The 20,073-nt window shown below is 37.7% G+C and overlaps 1 protein-coding gene across 1 annotated transcript in view; it reads right to left on the bottom strand.

The window, feature by feature from the left end:
- Positions 1 to 5,722: 5,722 nt before the first annotated feature.
- SEMA5A (semaphorin 5A) overlaps positions 5,723 to 20,073 on the bottom strand; it is a 233,479-nt gene continuing 219,128 nt past the window's right edge. Inside the window, exons 17-21 of the mRNA XM_033519333.1 lie at positions 18,131 to 18,301; positions 16,607 to 16,762; positions 14,509 to 14,556; positions 12,047 to 12,258; positions 5,723 to 10,660 (exon numbers count right to left, since the gene is read on the bottom strand). Of these exons, the coding sequence (XP_033375224.1) occupies positions 10,541 to 10,660; positions 12,047 to 12,258; positions 14,509 to 14,556; positions 16,607 to 16,762; positions 18,131 to 18,301 (707 nt within the window). The 3' untranslated portion in view covers positions 5,723 to 10,540. The remainder of the gene's footprint in view (positions 10,661 to 12,046; positions 12,259 to 14,508; positions 14,557 to 16,606; positions 16,763 to 18,130; positions 18,302 to 20,073) is intronic.

Raw genomic sequence — 20,073 nt, 5'->3', positions numbered from 1 at the left:
CTGTTACACATCTTGTGATGGGCATGTCTCATGGCCAGTGCAGTGAGAAAGTGTTATCCTGACCATCCAATCCCTGGCTGTGGTCAGAAGCCTATAAATCCTGGGAGGAAAAATAAACTTTCTCTTCTCTTCCTTTCACCACACCTCGAGCTGTGTCCGTGTGATCTATTCATCTTCAGTGGCAACAGCAGTCAAATAATATAAATCTGAGTAATGAAAACCAGAAAAGTGATATACTCTCCACCCTCCCCAACCTAGAATCCAATTTGATAATTCATCAAATTAAATTATTTAAAATATCCAAAAACATCAGTGGAGAGGATAATATGTGATGAGAAGTAAGATGGAAAAATAGTTACCACCCATCATTTGAGCTTCTTCTTTGTGTCCCAGATGATCAGTAAAGGATTATGTTACATTGCCTGTGGAGAACTAAATCAACCAATGGACAGGCTGATAAATCTGACAAGTTGGGAGAAATTTAATAAGCTGTCTGAATATGTGTGAATCCAAACTGAGCTCAACATCAGTGGAAAGAGGCTGCAGTTTTAACTGGCTTAGATCCCTGCACCTCTGTTTCTATGTTTGCATCACCACAGCAATATTTCTTCTCAAATGTGAGTATATCTTTGGCAGCTTTTATGTAAATTTTTGATAATGAAGTTGTTTTTGAAGAAGTTAATGGAGAGGAAAAAATTATTCCCTATAAAGATTTGTGTAGGGATCATTTACTCCCATTATTGCAATAAACAATGGCATTGTCATGATACCAAACCAAAATGTTTACTAGTGCTAAAAACCTCCAAACTCTATATCAAATATTTTATCTTGGATGCGTCACAATTATAAACATTTTTTTTCCATTGCACAGGTTATTTTGTAAGATCATGACAAAAGAACACACTTTTCAGCATAAGAATATAAAAGCAACATCTTCTGCATATTTCCGGTCATCAAAGTTTTATTTAAAAGCTGGGGCTTTAAATTTCCTATCTGTTTGAAATTTTATATTTCACTTTCAGTCAATCTCTACACTTGTATCTGACCAATGTGAGAATTCATTCAAAATTGTAGTAGTTTAGATTCACCAGTTTGTGTTTCCCAGCCAATGCACTAAATAATGTGGTGAGTTTTAGCACTAGCTAAAATCACCAGGATACCGATTCATTTCTTGCTGTGAGATATGGATTAGGAGAAGGGAAAAACAGGCTTTAAATTTAAAAGGAATAAAGAAACTTTTTTAACGGGACTACAAGAATAAGAAACCAGAATAAAGCCCCCAGAAACTTTTTCTCCCACTCACTCAACTGACACCATAGAGACAAAAGCTGGGATGTTAAAGCAGTACTAACTATACAATAGTCTTTTCATCAGTCTTTGTAGGGATAGGATTTTTCTCCTGTCATGCCATGGAGATTCTCCACTAGAAACAGTTTTCTCATGGCTTTTCATTTTATGAATAGCAGCTGCCCGGAAAAAAAAAATCTGCCATCATGCCTTCCTCCCATTTCACAGCTCTTCCAAAGATGTGTCCATGGGCCATGAACTATAGGGGTATTATTTTAAGGATGAGTTATTCAAAGGACAAAGGTTCTCTTCATCTGTCTCTGTGATCATCTCTGGGGACAGAGGTTTTCTTCTTCTCTCCTTGGGGCAAAGGGTCTTCATCAACTCTCACCTCTCTCTCTCTGTTCAAGCATCTGATGGGATCACAGCTACCTCAACATCTGCTTAGCTTTGTCAATGGATACATCTGCTCAGATCTACAGCTTGAATATTTCATTCTCCCCAGTACTCTTTCATGAATTAAAGGATCTTTGTCCATCTCCATGGCCTTTTTCAGCTCTATTCAGCATCTCCTCATCATTCCTCCATCTCAAGCTTAACTCTTCCTTTATTGACCTTGATGTTTCATGTTTCTTTACGTGTCGATTGCTCCATCTTGTCTCTCTCTGGAAAGAAGATTAAAGTCTGTAGGTCTCATCTGTGTAGTGAAAGGGTTAAATCTTGCCTGGGCTGTGCAGGCAGTCATGGTGTTCGATTTCAGGCTGAGCTGGTGCTTTCTCTCAGCCCCACAGCTGCTGGGAGGGAGCGAATGGTCCTCGGCCTGGAGCTGTCTGTGTGGGCCAAGGTGTGTGGAGTGGTGGTGTCAGTGAGATGTCAGCAGCCATGGCTTGACCCAGCCCAAGTCCAGAGGCCCCCTAGGAAGGGCTTCAGCCGCCTCGCTGGAAAGGGACCCAGAGGGCTTCACAAGAGGGGCCACAGCAGAGCCCAGTCCGGCCTGGGGGATGTCCCGCAATCTCCATCCCCTGCCTGGGAGCTGCTTGAGTTTGGCCCAGATCCCTGTCCTGGGTTGATTATGATGTTAAATTGTATCCCCATTCATCCACCTAACCCAGACACAGGTTTTGTATTCTTAAAATTCCATCTAAGAGTAAAAGTGAGTGAAAAAGAAGCACCAAGTCTGTTATCAGAGACTGTACTTGCTCCCCCCGCATTGGCAGTTTTGACTACAGCACAGACAGACAACAAGACACAGATCGCCTTGGCTTTCCAACTAGCCGGAGCAGAGAGGTCTTCCTGGACTGTTTTCTTTCCCTTTTTCTGAAACGAATCGAACCTGATCTGGACTGGGGACTCGGGGATGCTCCGGGAGCTTGCACCCATGGACTACCGGGAGCCCAGCCTGGGCAGCGGCATTTTTCAGCGCCAGAGGGACTGATAACAGAGCGAACACCCACAGGAAAGAGGCCCTCTGAAGTTTGTCATCTCTTCTGAAGGGTGAGAGGTTTTGTAATTTGGTATCGGTCATTTTTGTGCTGGGTAGTTCTGTGCCTGTGAAATAAACAGGTTTTTTTCCACTTCTCTCAGAGAAATCTCTTCCAAAACCGGTTGGGGGGTGGGAAAAAAAGGCCATGTGGGTTTGCTTCCCGGGGGGAGCCCCACTGGAGGTTTTCTCCCAAATTTTGCCCTAAACCAGGACAATCCCCCAGGCCGCACAGGCCATGGGGCAGTGGAGCCAGCCACACCAGCGTTCTGCTACCTTTCAAGGCCGGAAAGAAAGAGAAAGAAGTTCCCGGGCTTGGGTTTTTAAGAAGTGGTATTCACAAAGTGTTGGAGTCAGAGGCACAGAGAGTGTGCCCTTATCTCTGATACCTGGCTCTGACATCCAAGAAAACACTGAATTTCATATAACATCCTGAAAACAACTGTTAAGGTTAAATAGAAAAGCTATGAGTGTAAATGTGTAAATTATAGAGTTTCTTATGTCACAGGGTGAAAAAGTTAAAGTTTATAGTTTAAATCAGTTTAGAGAACAGAAGACAAGATGGAGGATTTAGAGTGTTGTCTCTTGTCCTTCTTCTTTCTTCTTCATCTTCTTCTAGAAGTTTTTGGGTAGTAGTAGGTGATTGGATGGAAGATGTCACAGTGCAGCACACAGTTGTTGGGTCATTGGGTTACTAATAAAAATAACTTAGTTGGCACCTGTTAATTGGGTAAATGGACATATAAAAGACCTTGAAGAAAATCTTGGTTAGCCATTTTGCGCCTTTCTATCGTAGCGCACATAGCTCCTTGTACCTTGTATATGTGTAATGCTGGTAAGAGAAGAATAAACAACCAAGTCCGAACAAGAGAAGATTGCCTCTCTCTCATAAATTTCAGTTCAAGGGGAGAAAGAACCTAACCATGAGAGTCATATAGAGACAACAAAGGTGAACTTAATTTTCAGTGGTGCAAAATGCTGTCATTTCTCAGAACTGGGCAGTATTGACTTGATCTCAAGCACAGAAAAAAACCTCCCAGCAGCTTCTCCCAAAGAAATCACTTCTGTGGTTGTTTCCCACTTCTTTCCCTAAATGCCAAACTACCACATTAGTGGATTAGGAAATATAGTTGCTGAATCTTGTTAGAGAATCACACAGAAATGCAGAATATGCCGAGGTAGAAGGGATTCATAAGGATTATCAAAGTCCAAATCCTAGACTTGTGCGGGACACCCAGGAGTCACACCATGTCCCTGAGAGTGTAGTCCAAAAGCTTCTTCAACTCTGTCAGTCTTGGTACTGTGATCACGTCTCTGGGGAACATACTCCAGTGCTCAACCTCTGGGTGAAAAACTTTTTCCTGCTATCCAGCCTACACCTCCCCTGGCACAACTTCGGACCATTTCTTGGATCCTGTCAATGGTTACCACAGAGAAGAGATCAGTGTCTGCTCCTCCTCTTCCCCTCATGTGGAAATTGTAATTGCAATAAGGTCTCCCCTCAGCCTCCTCTTCTCCAGGCTGAACAAACAGTGCCCTAAGCCACCCTGTATTCAGCTTCCCCTCAAGGCCTTTCACCATCTTTGTTGCCCTCCTTTGGATACTGTCTAGTACTTCAATATCTTTCTTATATTTTGCTGAAAAAAACCTACCTTTTTATTATTAATTACCTTCCATAATTTTTTCAAATCCAAACTACTTTGTTTGAGGTTTGTGGATGACTACTTTGGGAAAAAATAACAAAACCCAAACGCAAATAACACCTTCTGCATTCTCAGTCTCTAGGACTGAATTGATTGAGAATACAAAAAGTTACACTGAATCTTTTTCTGAAAATCATCTCTGCTCAGATGATCGTTTCAGTTGAGGAATTGCTGTAGTACTTTCAGTTTAAAACCAATAGCAAGAAAAAATATCACCAAAACTGACAGCAAGACAGACAGATTTGCTATCACTATAGCAGTTTTCACACAGCCCTGGAAGTCAGTTTTACAGTAAAAATTTTTAGCCTCACTACTAGCATAAAATCTCTCCTTCAAAGTGATAAATACTCAGCAAGGTAGAAGCTGTGATCATTTTCCCACAAGCAGAAAAAGCAAGGGGAAAAGTATGTGAGAAAGTATCTAACTTGGATCTAAAAAGCCAACAGGAAACAGGCTTATCAGTTCCAAGTACACATTTCAGTGTGCTTTAACTTCCATCATGAATTAATGTAAGAGCATCCCATCTCTATGGTGCATTTTTTTTTCCTTTAGTGAACGGGGGAAATAGAAGGGGTACACACTTCTAACTGGCTGTGGGTGTTCATCCTGTGAGACTAGCCTGGAGCTAGTTCAAAATACACAAGTTCAGCACCAGCTTTACAGACCTGCTCCTCTTGCCTTATCCTTTTTGCCAACAAGAAGAATATTTAGTATTGTCAAAATGCCACCTGTATGGTGGTGGTCCCTGCTTGTGAGAGCATTTCCTCCCCCTCTGGTTAACCTGGTGCTGACAGTGTCACCAGTTAATTTCTCACCCCGTTCTGACTAACAATTGCAACTTTGCACAAATAACTGTTGCAATCAGGCTGCTTTTTCTTGAGTTACTAGTTGGCTTGATTATCCAGGAGCTTAAAGTCTGGATAGCCTCACAGCCTTGGCTGTTCCCAAACAGCCTTTGCATTCCTTTGACAAGTTTGACAAGTTTGCCAAGCCTGCAGTCACATTCGTCTATGTTTTTGTTTTCACTTCTGCCTACCCTTGCTTCTGCTGGAACTGAAATTTTTGCCAAACCTCCCAGGTTTGCATATTTCCCTCTTTATACCTTACCAGTTAGAGAATGTCATTGCATGGCAACACAATGTAAAATATTCATTTAGTGACACAGAACAGTCTAGCTAAAGGCTATTTCAGCCACACACAGGTTCATTTTTGTGGAGAAGAGTAGACAGAAAAAAGGGAAAATGTCCATAGATCCTATAATCCTTCTTTATTTGGAAGAACAGCTTTTAAATTAAGTCAAGCAGTATCTTGTTTTATCATTCATTTATTTAGCAAAGAAAGGAATGAATTAAAATACCCCACACAACGAACACGTAATTATTCCCTGATATCAAGATGCAGATTCACTTTTGAACAATTTTTAATGAGTCTGTTGTTTTGCTATTGAAGTTATCTTGTACTGTGCATGGATTTGTGCAGAAGCAATACATTTTTGGCTCAATTCTGTAAACACACTAAAATAAATAACTTGCTACATCTATACCATTGAGCTTGGTGTGGTTACTTATGTGATGACTAAAATTATACTCAAGAGCCTAGCTTATGCCATGGAAATGACACTGAAAATTAGAAGTATATCTCTCTAGGCTCACTGCAGTGTTAGTGGAGAGACATAAGCCCACATCAGGATGTATCTCAGTCTAAGTATGTTTTCCTAGATGAGACATAGATGCTGGTGGCAGCTACAATTAAAATTGGCCAGATGCCTCAAGCAGAGCAAGATAAGCTTGGACCAAACTGTTTACAGAACTGATCTCATACAGCAAGCATTCAATCAACATTAAGAATGTGCTCATGTTGTGCTGATTTTATTAAAACTGGTCCCACATTTAAAGAAGTGAATATATTCATACTATAATTATGAGGAAAAAAATACTGATCATTTAATCCTGTTTACATTTTACTTATATCTGGGACCTCTTACATTCTTTTCTGGTTTGAACAGCCATATGGCCTGATGCTCTGAGAAATTTCTTCACTAACATAAGTGGTTCAGTAGCTCTTGATTTGTATGCTGGTGTGGTATTTTCCCAGACTCTGGTGTGGATCTCTGGTAGAGCTAACTAAATGCACAGTCTCCTATATCCATGTGAGACTTTAATCAGTACTGCTTAATAGGCTGGAAATCAAAGCCATTTAAGACCCATTATTTTTTCCACCCTCTTATAAAATTCCCAATCCTAGTAAAAAATCTCTCAATTAGTTTTAGCCAAACCACACTGCTTCAACATCAGGTGACTGCAAATGGCTGGAAAGGCTTCTACATAGAGTAACCTAAAAAGGCCATAAAGATCATCAGACTCAAATCAACATCCAAGATATATCTGCAAACACAGGAGTCCATTTTCTAAGCAAGTGAGGTACATATGCTATGATTCAGACATAAAAAATAAGCACAAAAAGTTCTTAGGCATAGTGGAGTTGGCCAGTGAGTGTATATACCGTGCAGGGTATGACTGTCAGTCTTGCTTCCTCCTTCCTCCATGCAACAGGGCTACATGGCAACAGCTCTACTTATTCTCATTTATCTGCCAAATTGTTTGCATTCAAAATAGAGAAGCATTTTTAAATTTATGCAATCAGTGTAAACATGGTTAGCAATATTAACTAATGGCATCAGAGGTAATGTAATTATTTATCCAAAATAGACCGCTTTATCCAAAAGGAAGGATGAAGGTTATTTAAGTATGGCATTTGATGAGCAAGGAACTTGATTTTCCCTTTCAAACAATAAAATAATGCTTTTATAACCAAATCCTACCTTGAGAAAATTTGAGAACTCTACAGGCTTAAACAGGGTTTGCAGGAAATGCCCACTTGTTATGTTTTTGACAGAAAGAAGAATAAGAACATTCAAGAAGAAATAGACATAGTTTAATAGGGGACTTGGCAGTGCCAAGTTAATTGTTGGACTCAGATATCTTCCACCCTAAACAATTCTATGAAATCTGCCTTTTCAGCTTCGTAGCCTATTGTAGAAAAATTGCTAAACAAAGTAAGTTGACAATTAATGGAGACAGCACTCTGCCTTGTTCCCTGTACTAGGAAAAGCTGTACCAAACTACCTGGGCATCTATACAGAATTCAGAAGGTGACAATACTTACAACATGTGTAAATAATGATATACAACCCAGTGCATCTGGGGTTCTTTAAAGTTACCTAAGACACAAATATCTAAAGGCTTTAAAACCTGTTGTCTCACAACCTAGCATGACAAGGAGATCTTGCCATCAAATTTTTCTCATTTAAGTGTTGCGAAATTTCCATGTTTACCCTGCTGCTTCAGGTAGAGTTTTAAATATATTTCTACCTGTGATATAGAACAATTAATTTAGGAAGCTAAATGACAAAGAAAAATAATTAAAAGAAACTCTTTCCTGACATGCTGGCATGAGAGCTGCTCAAAGACCTGGAACACCTGAAGCAAACCTCTAAGGAGAGGGAAGTGTGAGCAGACTGAGCATCTGCTAAATGGATTTCTACCTATGATCATGCAGAGTTAACCAAGGGTATTATTACTACATATATAACATGTATCTAATATATGTATTTATGCATGAAAAGAATTAAAAATAGATCACTATAAAGATAGGTGCACCTCAAACCACTGAAGAGTTAGGAAAAAAAGATCATTTTAGTAATTGCAATTGAAAGGCATAAAATAAAAATACATAGTTCAAATACTTTAAAGATATTGGTCTCAAAACAATTAGTCTAAATATAAAATCGAGAAGTTGGACTTATGTACTCTTAGTACAGGGGCGGAAAGAACAATGCTGCTCATATGTGTGTATGTACGTGTGCTGCTTTTTCTTGGCAGTAGCAACAATATAGGTTTTATCTTATTTAAATATAAAATTTATCTTCTGCCATGAACACAGTAATTCAAATACCATCCTTGTTATGATTTGGAAAGCTTTTCTCCCCTCTATTTCTAGCAAAGAAAATTTTCTCTTACCCAGAGCAATCAGCTAATTTATTCCTGGAAAACCAAATCTAACATGATGTGAAAAATCACAAATTATAGAGTCCCAGCATTATTATACTTTCTGGAGAAGAGTTGGTGTGAAGGTGAGGGGCTTTCATTTGACTGAGTTAGTGATAGGGAGGACTGTTCATCTGGGAAAAAAATGTGTGGCTGATCTTAATTACTTTAATAGATAGCAAATGTGTCTTCATCTTACTGCATAACATTTTAAAGGCCACTTTGAAATTTTTTATTTTTCTGTAGAACAGATTGGAAGCATAGTGCTACATTCAGATCTATCCCCATTCAAACATATAGCTCACTGCCATGAGTAGAAACAGTATTTACCATTGCTATGGAAGTGTTTATTGGTACTTTTTGATTTTTTTTATACATAGTTGTGTATCATTATAATCCATATTTTTTCTCTTTTTGTCCTTCATAACAAAACCTAATTAGCAAGGGCTCTAAACAGAATGTACATTTGATGTATCACTTATACCAAATGATACATAGAAATGTATCATTTCTACTCTGCTTCTCCTTGCACATCTCCCTAGTACTCTAGTGAAATGGTCTTTGCTTTTAGCAAGAAAATAAAAGCCCAGTTTTTTAATATTAACTTTTAATTTCTTCTCACAGGCTTCTGAGACTAGTAAATGCTTCCTTGCTACTATATACTCTGTAAAATCTCACTCAAACCCCTGCAATTTTCTTTTTAGTTATACATACAGAATTTCAGATACAAAAATAAAAATGTCATGAATGTGGGTGAAAATGGACAGGACAAAGAAAAATAGTATAAGACTTTGTGTTTCCTCATCTACCACTACAAAAGGAAATAAAAGTGATAACTTAAAACTCAAATAGTATTTTAAATATTTACATCAATGAAGTCCAACAAGATCATCACTTGAAACGCCATAAGAATGTTCCTGTAGGAGTTGACTGATGCAGGTCAGACATGGCAGCAAGATGAGACAGCCCTTTGAAAATGTATCTATATTCTCTGAGCCAGCTTTGTTTGTCAGACCTGTGCATATAAAGTAAAAGCTGGAAAGAAAAAAAGCAGATCTAAGATTATGCCTACACACCCCTGAGAGCCAGAGATGGCACACAATCCATGGTGCAGTTGTACTGTTCTCTGGCCAGACTGGTGTCAAGTGCCACAGCCATCAGAGACAAGTCTGTCCCATGGGCTTGCACTAGGTAGAAGTGCCACTGCAAACCCACATGCTGCAGCAAGGCTAGGTTATTAAAGACACAGAGAAAAACCTCCCAGTGTGCTTCTCCCATCTGCACTCCTCCCTTGGCCTCCCTGTTGGACATGCCCTTCCACACCTTTGCAAAAATTAAACTGAGCAAGGTGAAACATTATGTGACTGGGCTGTTCTTGCAAACTGGAAACCACTAACCCTGGAGGTGTCTGGGTTAATTACAAGATTGTATCCCTCAATACAGCCTTAGTACTTCTCTGCACTCTGGTCAGCTGAACTGCAGTCAGAGTGATTCACAGCCTAGGAAGATCACAGATCCCAGAATTGCTGCAGAGGATCACTAAACCATGACATTTCTTCTTGTCATCCCCAGCACCTTGTGAGCTCTTTTTGACAGGGTGAGCTTCAGGAGAGGGCTGACAGCAAGACCCCCTTTTTAAACCCCAAGGAAATAAAAGACAATGCCTAAAAAGAAAATTAGATTTGTACTTTTTAAAACTCCAGAATTACTTAGTTACTTGTTAGAGAAATATGAGTGGAAATTTATGAAATTGAGCAAAGCAATACAATCCTCATGAGTGGTCCAGCAACAGTGACAGGCTACAGCTGCCCCTGACACTGAAGGCCAACCTTGTATTATGGAAAGAAAACGTCATGTCAAAAACAGGTGGTTTGGGCTTTTGGTAGCAATGGGATTTTGATGGCTTGGATCATGCTTGAAATGTCTCTGAACTGAATCTCTGAAGCCTCAATCACATGAGCACTTGAATAGCATAGGCCTTGGAGACTGGGGAATTACAGGAGGCAAGAAAATACACAAGCCCATTAGAACTCGTCATAATTATTGAAATCTGTAAAATAGGTATTAGAATAAGTCTTTGCAGTAAGATGTGGATTTAAGTATTTGTTTCTCTCCTCTAGAATCAGGTTGTTTTTGTTAAATGCCTGGGAAGAAAAAGAAAAAAAAAGAAATCAGAAAATGAAAAGGACATAGGGAAGGTAACCACTAAGAGCACTTTGGTGCTCTTTCACCAAAGCAGCTTTTGTGGCAAATATCTGTATAGAGTAAGCCAATCAAAAATGCATTGAGAAATACCTGTACATTTGCAGAAACTTGCATCTGCAAGAAGTATCTTCTTGTGTAATAACATTCCTACAGAATGCAATTCCACTTAAAAAAGCCAGTGATTTCCCCCTAATATTACAAAACTAATTTTATAATTCTAGGAATCTTTATAACCATATATATGCAGTTCTTCCTATTAGAATTAGTGACTTATTATATTTTTAGTGAATAAGTATTATTTTCTCTTTACTGTCTTAATTCCCTGATTTTCAAGTGGCAGAAATGTCTGAAGGCCCTAAGAGAATAAATCCTGTTTTTTAAAAAATAATATTGGCATTTAAAATATGAATTTTTAAAGGATTATTTTTTGTTGTTGTTATTTCTGTAGCTATGCAGAAAGATGATGTGGCATTCTAAAAAGCTATAAATTAAGTTCATATTCCACTGCTGACTAGAACATCGAGAGTTTTCTTGCTGTTTTTAATGATTTGCATTAAAATTCCTTGAATTAAAAATAAAAATGCAGAAATTAAGAACTGGATTATCCAGGTAGGATTTAAAAAAAATCCTCATTTGCAAAAAAGCTTTGCAGCTGCATGAATAAACTTTGTAATCTGAAGATACTGAAATAGGTATTTTCAGAATGCACATCCTTTCTTAATTCAGTGGATCTGAAAAGCAGAGTTATTTTAAAATATCACAAAAAGGAAACAGCAATTTGGAAAAAAAAAGATGAAATAGTATGGATATCATTAGAGATTCTCAGTTTATCTGTACTGCTTTTTCACAGAGTGGTTTGGCTATAAACACTGAGAATCTGACCCAGAATATATTCACCAGGTACATCTCCCATATAGAGACGTAGTGCAGGAAGATGAATAGTGCCCTTGACATTGGATCATGAAGCCAAAGGACTTTCTTGAGTATATGCCATGGTGAATGGCCCGATTTACTTCTTGAACAAGCGTCTAGGGAGCACAAGTAGGAAAAAAATCCCACAAAACTACTTGAATGACTTTCTTTTTTTCCAGGAAAACCTGCTGTATAAATTACACACAAATGCAAAACCCAACTTTCTGCTTAACAGAGGTTGACAAGTGAAAGGATCTGCAATTACAACACCTCAAGTGAAATCAATCTACTTTTGTCATTAACAATCAGCATAAATTGAGCTCAAATGCCACTGTGGAAAATTATCAAGGAGAATTCTTTTGATACGGGAGAAATGTCTAGGTGTATAGAATAGCTCCCAGCCCTCTGCTCACCTTGATGGCTTCTACAGAGTCATATTTGTCCAGTTTGTTAATGTGGTTGGTGATGCTGGTGTTGAGTGGAGCTGGTGACACTGGGTGGATGACAGTCGCATCGTGGGACTGCTGCTGGTATCGCTGGCAGTATGTGTAAACAAGCAGGGTGAGAAGGCAACCAAGAATTGAGCTACTTAATCCCACTGTGATCATGTGGAACATGTTGAACTCTACAGAGCAGAGAGAAGAAGGCAACCTTAATTTAAAAGCAGTAGCACTAAAAGCTTCAGCTTGGGGAAAAACGTAGACAAGTGTTTCAAAAGGGAATTTTCATGCACTTCCCTGAAACATCTCAATTGCAATGGTTCATCCCTAGAGTAGTAAATTCATTTTACCTCCCTGAAGGGACCATTATAAGAATCTTAGATACCCATACATCCCTGTTAAGTAGAGATCATTGAAAGATGCTTAAACAAGTTCAGAACACAAAAGAAATATTAATTTCATTCCATATGTTTGAATAGTTCATTAGGTTATTTTTTTCAGACGGTATTAACACAGACTTGTTATATATAAATTATGTATATAGTGTACATAAATAGTTTTTTTGTTTCAGTGAACTACAGTACCACCTCCTCTGCCACTATTATCGTTCTTTCTCTTACACATAGTGACTTGTGGCAGAACTGACAAAATCCTTTTTAAGCCCATTCCTGCTTTCCATAAATGCATTCCATATCCCTTTTATTAGAAGCATCAGCAAATGTTTTTCCATCCCTGCTTTGATTCTTGACGATTACCATTCTTTTTGTATCTTGGCCAGTTTGTTCTCTCTTCCAGCTCTTGGAATTTTTTCTTTATTTAAGGGGAAGTGAGGAAGAAATGGCACCATTGTAGAGGGAAATGGGAAGTGGCAAGAAATGGACTCCTTGAATCTCAATACACCTTTAAGCATGGCAGCCAGAGAGTGCAAAATCAACAGCTCAGAGCCCAGCACCCTTCTATCAGCTCTGCTCTTCAAAGGTACAATGGCATCAGACCATGGGAAACCCTCTCTACCTACACAAGGATTAAAACTGAGAGGAAGCCCATTGCTCATTAAACTGTAGGAGGGAACCTGAAGCACAATCATTCCCTGATGTTACTGAACAGAGATAGCAGATCAAATATGGCACCAGTAGGATTAGCTCAAAATAGACAAGTTGCACTGCTTTCCATTGTTATTTTGAAATGGAGCTGTGCTTTTTGATTTACTTTAGGGAAGAAGTATCACTGAGAAACTCATGTTGGAAATTTAATCTTAGCATGATTGAAAAATTGTTGTTGCTTAAATGTAAAAATAAAGGATTTTAAACTACTATACTAGTGCTAGTCTTAAAAACATCTCTTAAACCTTTTTCACTGTAGTACAAAAAAATAGGCCAGTACATGTGTCTCATTTTTGGTAAAACCTAAAGCAGGACCTTTACATGCCTACTGAGTACTTAGAAACACAAACTAATATTAAGGTGATTCAGCTGATGGTATCAATATACCAATCTATCACTAAAATATCCTTCTACACCTTTATGAGTGTTTCCCAATGCTGTAGAACTTGTCAAAATGCTTTCAGAGTATCACTGTTAGTTAGCAAAAAAATCAAATTACATTATCTTGGCTCCCATAACAAGTTACTATTTACACAAGTACTCTTGCATAACCTCTGTATATTCACTGTCCTTTATTAGGTTAAAAATGCAGCTTATCTGTGCATGGAAGAATACTAGAACTGGCAAGAGCTATTACCATGATGACACAGACTAAGCGTGATAGCTCAGCACATTAAAAAAAAAAAAAGTTCATTTTCCTTCTTCTTATTGTTATGTGGTTTTAAAAGTTTTTCCTTTCAAGATCATCAGGACTCTCCAGAATGGAATGTTTTATTTACTTTTTAGTTTTATCTCTGGCAATAAAGTTGAAAATGAGTCCCAGATAGAGTCTGGGCTATTAAATGTGTTAGCAGGCTGGTTGTCTGTTGTTTATTTTGAGTCTAAAAGAGGTTTGTGGACTTAATATCCTGAAAATGGTGGAGGAACAAATTTACAAATTTTGACCTTCTGATAACTAGATTATTATAGGTATTTCTTTTTGAGTACAAGGGTGGCTGCCACACTGACAAAGAAGAAAATACAAACATCCAATAATGCATGTTCTTCTCTCAAAGGTCACCAAACAGATGGATATTTAATGAGAAATCCTGTATCCTTGTAGTAACTACATTTTTCTGTACAAGTTACTACTTTTTTCTGTACAAGTGTAAATAATGAGAATGCAGCATTTAGAAGGTAGAATAATACTAAGGTATTATTAAATATATGTTATTTATATAATATATCTTATATTTATACTATAAAATATATATTATAAAAGGTGAAATAAAAGAAAAAAATGGAGAATCAATATTTCAGCATTTAATAGCCATCTCAAGCTGAAAAGCTTACCGCCACATCGTTTCTTTTCTATGCTGCTGGATTGTGCCACAGGTATTTCTAGAAAAATAAATAAACCACTTAGGCCAAGGGAAAAAAATATTGCAGAGAACTTCTAGTTAGATTAACACAGTAAGGGTTTAAAAATTCATTCTACTACATCCACTTCAAATTCAAGGTAAAGAATATTTTTACTATGAGGTAGAATTAATAGAAAGGACCCATGATATCTTCAGGGTCCTTGGTTTCCCAAGAAAAGGCAGCAATTTATTTTTAATTCTTGCCTCAAAACATCTCTGGAATGAAATGGATGAAATGGACATAGAAATATTCTTTGTGGAGTTTAGGCTTGTGGAGAAAGACTTTATTTACTGAAGTAAAATTAACTACAGTTTAATAACCCTGCATTCAAATGTGCTCGTAACTTCTGAAGTCACATCTAGCACTAATGTGAAAAGTGGTAGTTTATACATCTTAAAAAAAGATGACTGCCAATTTCATAGGTCTCAGTTGTAAACTAGTAAAATGCAATTCTAGCCTGTATCCTTACAATTTTAATTTTGAAAATACAGGATAAAATCTGTTGGCAGTCGAGCTTTTCCACTCCTTACTTCCAGACCATGGTTTCTATTAAGGGAAGTTCTGCCTTACAAATCAGTCCCTTGAAACTCTCTGAAAGGGTCAAGGATCGCCTGTGTACAATTGGGGTAGCTGACACAGTATACCTGGATTTCAAAAAAGCAGAATTCTGAGTTCTTTGATAATGCCTTTCCAACCAACAAATGAAGTGAGGAAAAAGATACAGACATGGGCTAGTATTATGTGCCCAGTTCTTAAAACAGAGGAAGGCTGCCACTTCTGCAGGCATTAGTCTTTTCAGCCAAGTGCTGAAAGGAGGAAACCCCTGAGTTAGAGGGCCTGGATGAGTAAAAGCGAGCCAAGTGAACCAAAGAAAGCAAGCTCGATTTCCTAAGGTGGGTGTAATGGGCATGATCCTATCTGCTGTGTTACTGGTACTTTAAGGAGGAGTAGCAAACAGACCAGAAGGGCAAGAGACATGGTGGCTTGTTTGAGATTCTGAAAATGCCTACCTTCTTAAACATGATGTAGGGCTTATATTGGATTAAGCTGCAGATTCACAGAATGTTAATAAAGCTTCAAAAGCCTTAGAAAAGGGAAAATATAATGTGGGAATTTTTGCTCTCATACTAACATTTTTCATGTTAGTTTTAGAGGAAAATACTATTTGGGAGTTAAATCATTATGCACCATCCATAAAAACAGAGTTTAACTTAGCCAATGTCTTTATTATGTTGTACTATAGTTTACTGCATAGTCACACAAAGCACTGAATAAAAACAGCTGCATTTCAAATGATACATTAAAACATAAATTTTTCTGTCTGTGAAAAGAGCCCTAGTTTTTTTTTTAATGTACAAAGGGAGAAAGCCAACTGTTAACAGAAGTGCACTGAGACCCACCCATACTGTTGTGAGGATTTAAATTACTCCTGTGATTTAAAAACAAAAGTACAATCCTGAGTTTCAACGAATACTATAGTCTAATACATAACATGACTGTCCATGATGTACTTAGCAGTCATGGGAGATAAGGACTAGAGGCAAAGCTAATAGTATTTACCTTTCTGAGCAGTTATTAATGTAAGGCACTCTCTGAAATTATTTCCAGATTAACAACCCACCACCAATTTTGTACATGCAAACCAGAAAAACTACAGCAATGTTTCTTTAATAATCCAAGTCTCAAAAACACTTAAAATAAAAAACAAACTATTTTTGCTTTCTGTGTGAACTCATCCCCAGCTACCAAGTAGAATGGGAGAGACCTGCAGAATACTGTGACAGTGACTAACCAAAGTCTCAGGCAGTGTCAGCAGGGACAGCTCCACAGCACTGGGTGCCATGGGACAGATTTTTATGTAGACACAAGATCTAACAACACTGTCTCTATATAGTAGACCAACATCCTTGTGCTCACAAAAGGCAAGTTCTTCTTCAGCTCATGGATCTGCACAGTGCAGTCTGGAACAGTGCTATGCCTTGGTCCTGAAACCTGAAAACTAATCCTTCAAAGAGCCAGCGGATCCCACCTGGTATAAAGTTGGAGTCCACAGCACAGGCTCGGCTCTCTGTGGCGTTCCCTGTGCACTGGCTGCCCACAGGAAACAAAATGACGCACTGTCGAGCACGGGTCTGGAAGCCAGACAAGTCACAGTCAGACCACTCGGACCACTCAGACCAGCTGTCTGCAACAGGCAGAGAGGGACACACATGCAAACACTGTGATTAAGGAATTCAAGTGTGCTGTGTGACAAAGAAACAGCTTGTTTTTCTGAGTTAGGACAGAATTTCTTGAACCAAGATGAATCGAACCAACCTTCACCTCCGTTCTGCATCTGCTCCAAAATTTGGGTCATAGGCAGGTCAAAATAAGATGAAGACATTATTTATGAATGTTTGCAAACTGTCATGTATAGGAAAATGGTGGTAGAATATAAGTGCACAACAAGAGAAATAGCTACAATACCATGAACACCCCAGCCCTGAAACTTCAAAGATGCCTTAAAAGGATTTCAAGGCAGCTATGCAACTTCTGCATAGGAATGTACACAATTTGTCTCAAAAAAATCAAATAATCAACTGATTTCTATGCTTAGCTTTTTCTTTTTTTTTTTTTTAACCCAATCTACTTTAATTTTGACAAAGTAGGTACTTTTATTCTGCTGGAACATATGTAGTGCCTAGAAAAGGAAAGAATCATAACACGTAATATGATCCATTCAAACTCATGGGACATGCACTGCCTCATCATATGAGCAAAAAACTTTTGCTATGAAGTCCAGGAGCTCTAAGTGAAGCAAGTAATACAGTGTGGCATCAGAGCTTCTTCTTTCCTTTTGCTGTTGCCTGTAATCCACTAATTACCAATAAATGAAAGTTTATGCGGTTTTAATCTCAATTTCTCACTTAAAATACATTTTAAAAATATTAGTTTTCTTTAATATGAGTCAAAAGGCAGAATCAAAGTTACAGAAATAGACATGATCCATAACACCATACAACTAGAAGGAGACATTTCATCTACTAAGCATTCCACAGTCATTTAAAAAGGTCTGGTTTTTGTTCCTTGACTTCTAAAGTTGAAGAAGGAATTTTACAAGGACCATGGAAGTTTTCTCTGTGTTTTATATGAAAACAGGGCAAACATTATCTACCTGGAGAACCTAGTAATAACATGTGTTGAATATTATCCTCAGCAATTTTATTGCTGTGAATGTTTGGTGTTGTAACAAAAGCACTTCTTTGTGATATTTTTATTAAAGGTCTCATAAAGAATTTGCATGGTCCACTTCAAATTTTACACAATTTTACTTAATCCAGATTCAGATATAGTAATTTAGATTTTAATTTTTAAAGAGGGAGGAAGGAGGTAGAACATATTATGCTAGTACTTTACTGTAACATCGTAGCATCTAAGAGCTGACTGTGCACTTAATAAGGTATAGAAATTATTTGCTTCTGAATAATTGATTAAAGACATCACGTTGCCTAACTGGGAATGCCTTATTCTAGGGCACATAAAGAACAAAGATGGTTGGGCCAATTTGCGATACCTGGACATGGCTGTGTGTTGCAGAGTGCTTCTTCAGTGTGCAGGCCAAGGCAGATATCACCTCCATATGCTGGGGCTGGGTTTGTGCAGGAGCGGGTTCTCATGTAATGCCCTCCTCCACATGTTGCTGAGCACTTTGACCAAGATGACCAACAAGACCAGCCTCCATCCACTGAAAAGACGAAGAATACTGTATTTTTCCAAGCTGATGTGAGACATGACATAATCCAGCTCATCTTTGTCATATTCTGCAGATCTAATTCATGGCCAACTGAAATTACTGGATAATTTTAGCTGCCACTGAACATAGCTCCCACAAATTTAATCACAATGCAATTTAATTTTAAAAGGCCCTGGTATGCTGGAAAAGCCTAACAAAATTGCCCATACATGTAAGATATTTTTAGTGATTTTCATAATATTTTTAAGGGCAAAAATATTTTGTTTTTCTTTTCCTTTTCTTTTCTCAGTTTTGAGGAAACAAAATACCAAAGCTTGTTTTGTAGAAATATTGTAAGCTCAGAGTAGTTTTTTATTGATAGAAATAACAGGCAAATAATAGCAACAGAAGGATGGAGAAATCCAGAATTTGTTTCACAACCCAGGTGGATTGCCTTAACCCTACAACCCATTTCAAATGATCTAACACAGTTGTAGGATTTGATGGGCCAATATAATGTTACAGTCTTAACACAGCTCTACCATAGATGTCAGAAGTAGAACGATGGCAAAAGTTTAAAAAAAGCAACATACATCGACAAAAAGGAGTTGCCACTTTAAGTTTCTAAAACAAGTTTTTGAAGAATAAATATTATTTACTTTCCCCTCCCTACCCCCACTTGCATTTACTAATTCAAGTATGTCAACTTCTTGTCAGAGTTTTCACAGCATTCTTCTGAAATGTAGGCTGGATTTCATGGGAGACCCATTTTTCGTATGGTTTATGACACATGGCCACTAGCCAAGATTTAAATTAAAGTTCACCTCATTGCCTTCACCAGCCTAGCTCCTTTGAACCGCTTTTATTAAAGCTACTGCTCCACAATGTATTTCTGGTATTTACAGCCACATTGCAACCCATTTGCCAAAGCCTTTTTACCTGCAATTTGTACACAACAAAGTCAGATGTACTTCCCCAGGGAAGTATTCCTTCTGCAAAGAATCTCAGTCTGGGATTTTTTTATTTTTTTTTTGTTTGTTTGTTTTTCAAAAAAGAAACAAAATCTAAACTTTCAAAATTTTGATATCCTGCAAGAAATAAATTTGTTTTCAAACCTCTATTTAAAGTGTTATCCTTGAATTCTTATGGAAGTAAATTATTTACCATGTCTTTTTGCTCTTTCCTGTTCAATTAATGAAACAGCCTTTCAAGGAATAGTTTCTACTGGTTTTCTGAAATGCTATTCCATCATTACCTCTTACCATAAAAAAAAAAAAAAGGTTACAAATCTTAAAAAAATTAGCTTACAATGAAAATATCTATGTGGTACTTGCTTTTAGATTTTCTCTTAGATGAGATGTAGAATATTAAAAAAAAATAATCATTTTGGCTTTGCAGGATTGAATATCACAAATGCACTTGCTAAGTTGAGTAGAATGATTTCTATGCAAATTCTTCAACAGTGAGAAAATGAGCTAGAATTTTTCTATTAAAAGCTATACATGCCTTTTTAATGTCATTTCAGATATAGTAGAGCTTCAGGTTCTCAATTGCTTATCAAACAGATAATTCACTACTGCATACCAAAGACTATTTACTAATCCTATAACTGAAGTTGTTGAATATACTGCATTTTATTCCCTATTTTGTTTGTTTGCAAGACCATCTTAAACATCAAGAAAGCATAGACTTGGCATTTCCTTGCTAAGAACTGTAGTCGTGAAAACTCTTGCAACTAATTTATCTGAAGTCTGATTTGGCAGACAGGATTTCTATAATCTGGT

The sequence above is a fragment of the Parus major genome, chromosome 2 (assembly GCF_001522545.3).
Source record: "Parus major isolate Abel chromosome 2, Parus_major1.1, whole genome shotgun sequence".
In the NCBI taxonomy this organism is placed as follows: domain Eukaryota; kingdom Metazoa; phylum Chordata; class Aves; order Passeriformes; family Paridae; genus Parus; species Parus major.
The sequence above is the reverse complement of the archived record's forward strand: the minus strand, read 5'-3'. Positions and strand labels throughout refer to the sequence as shown.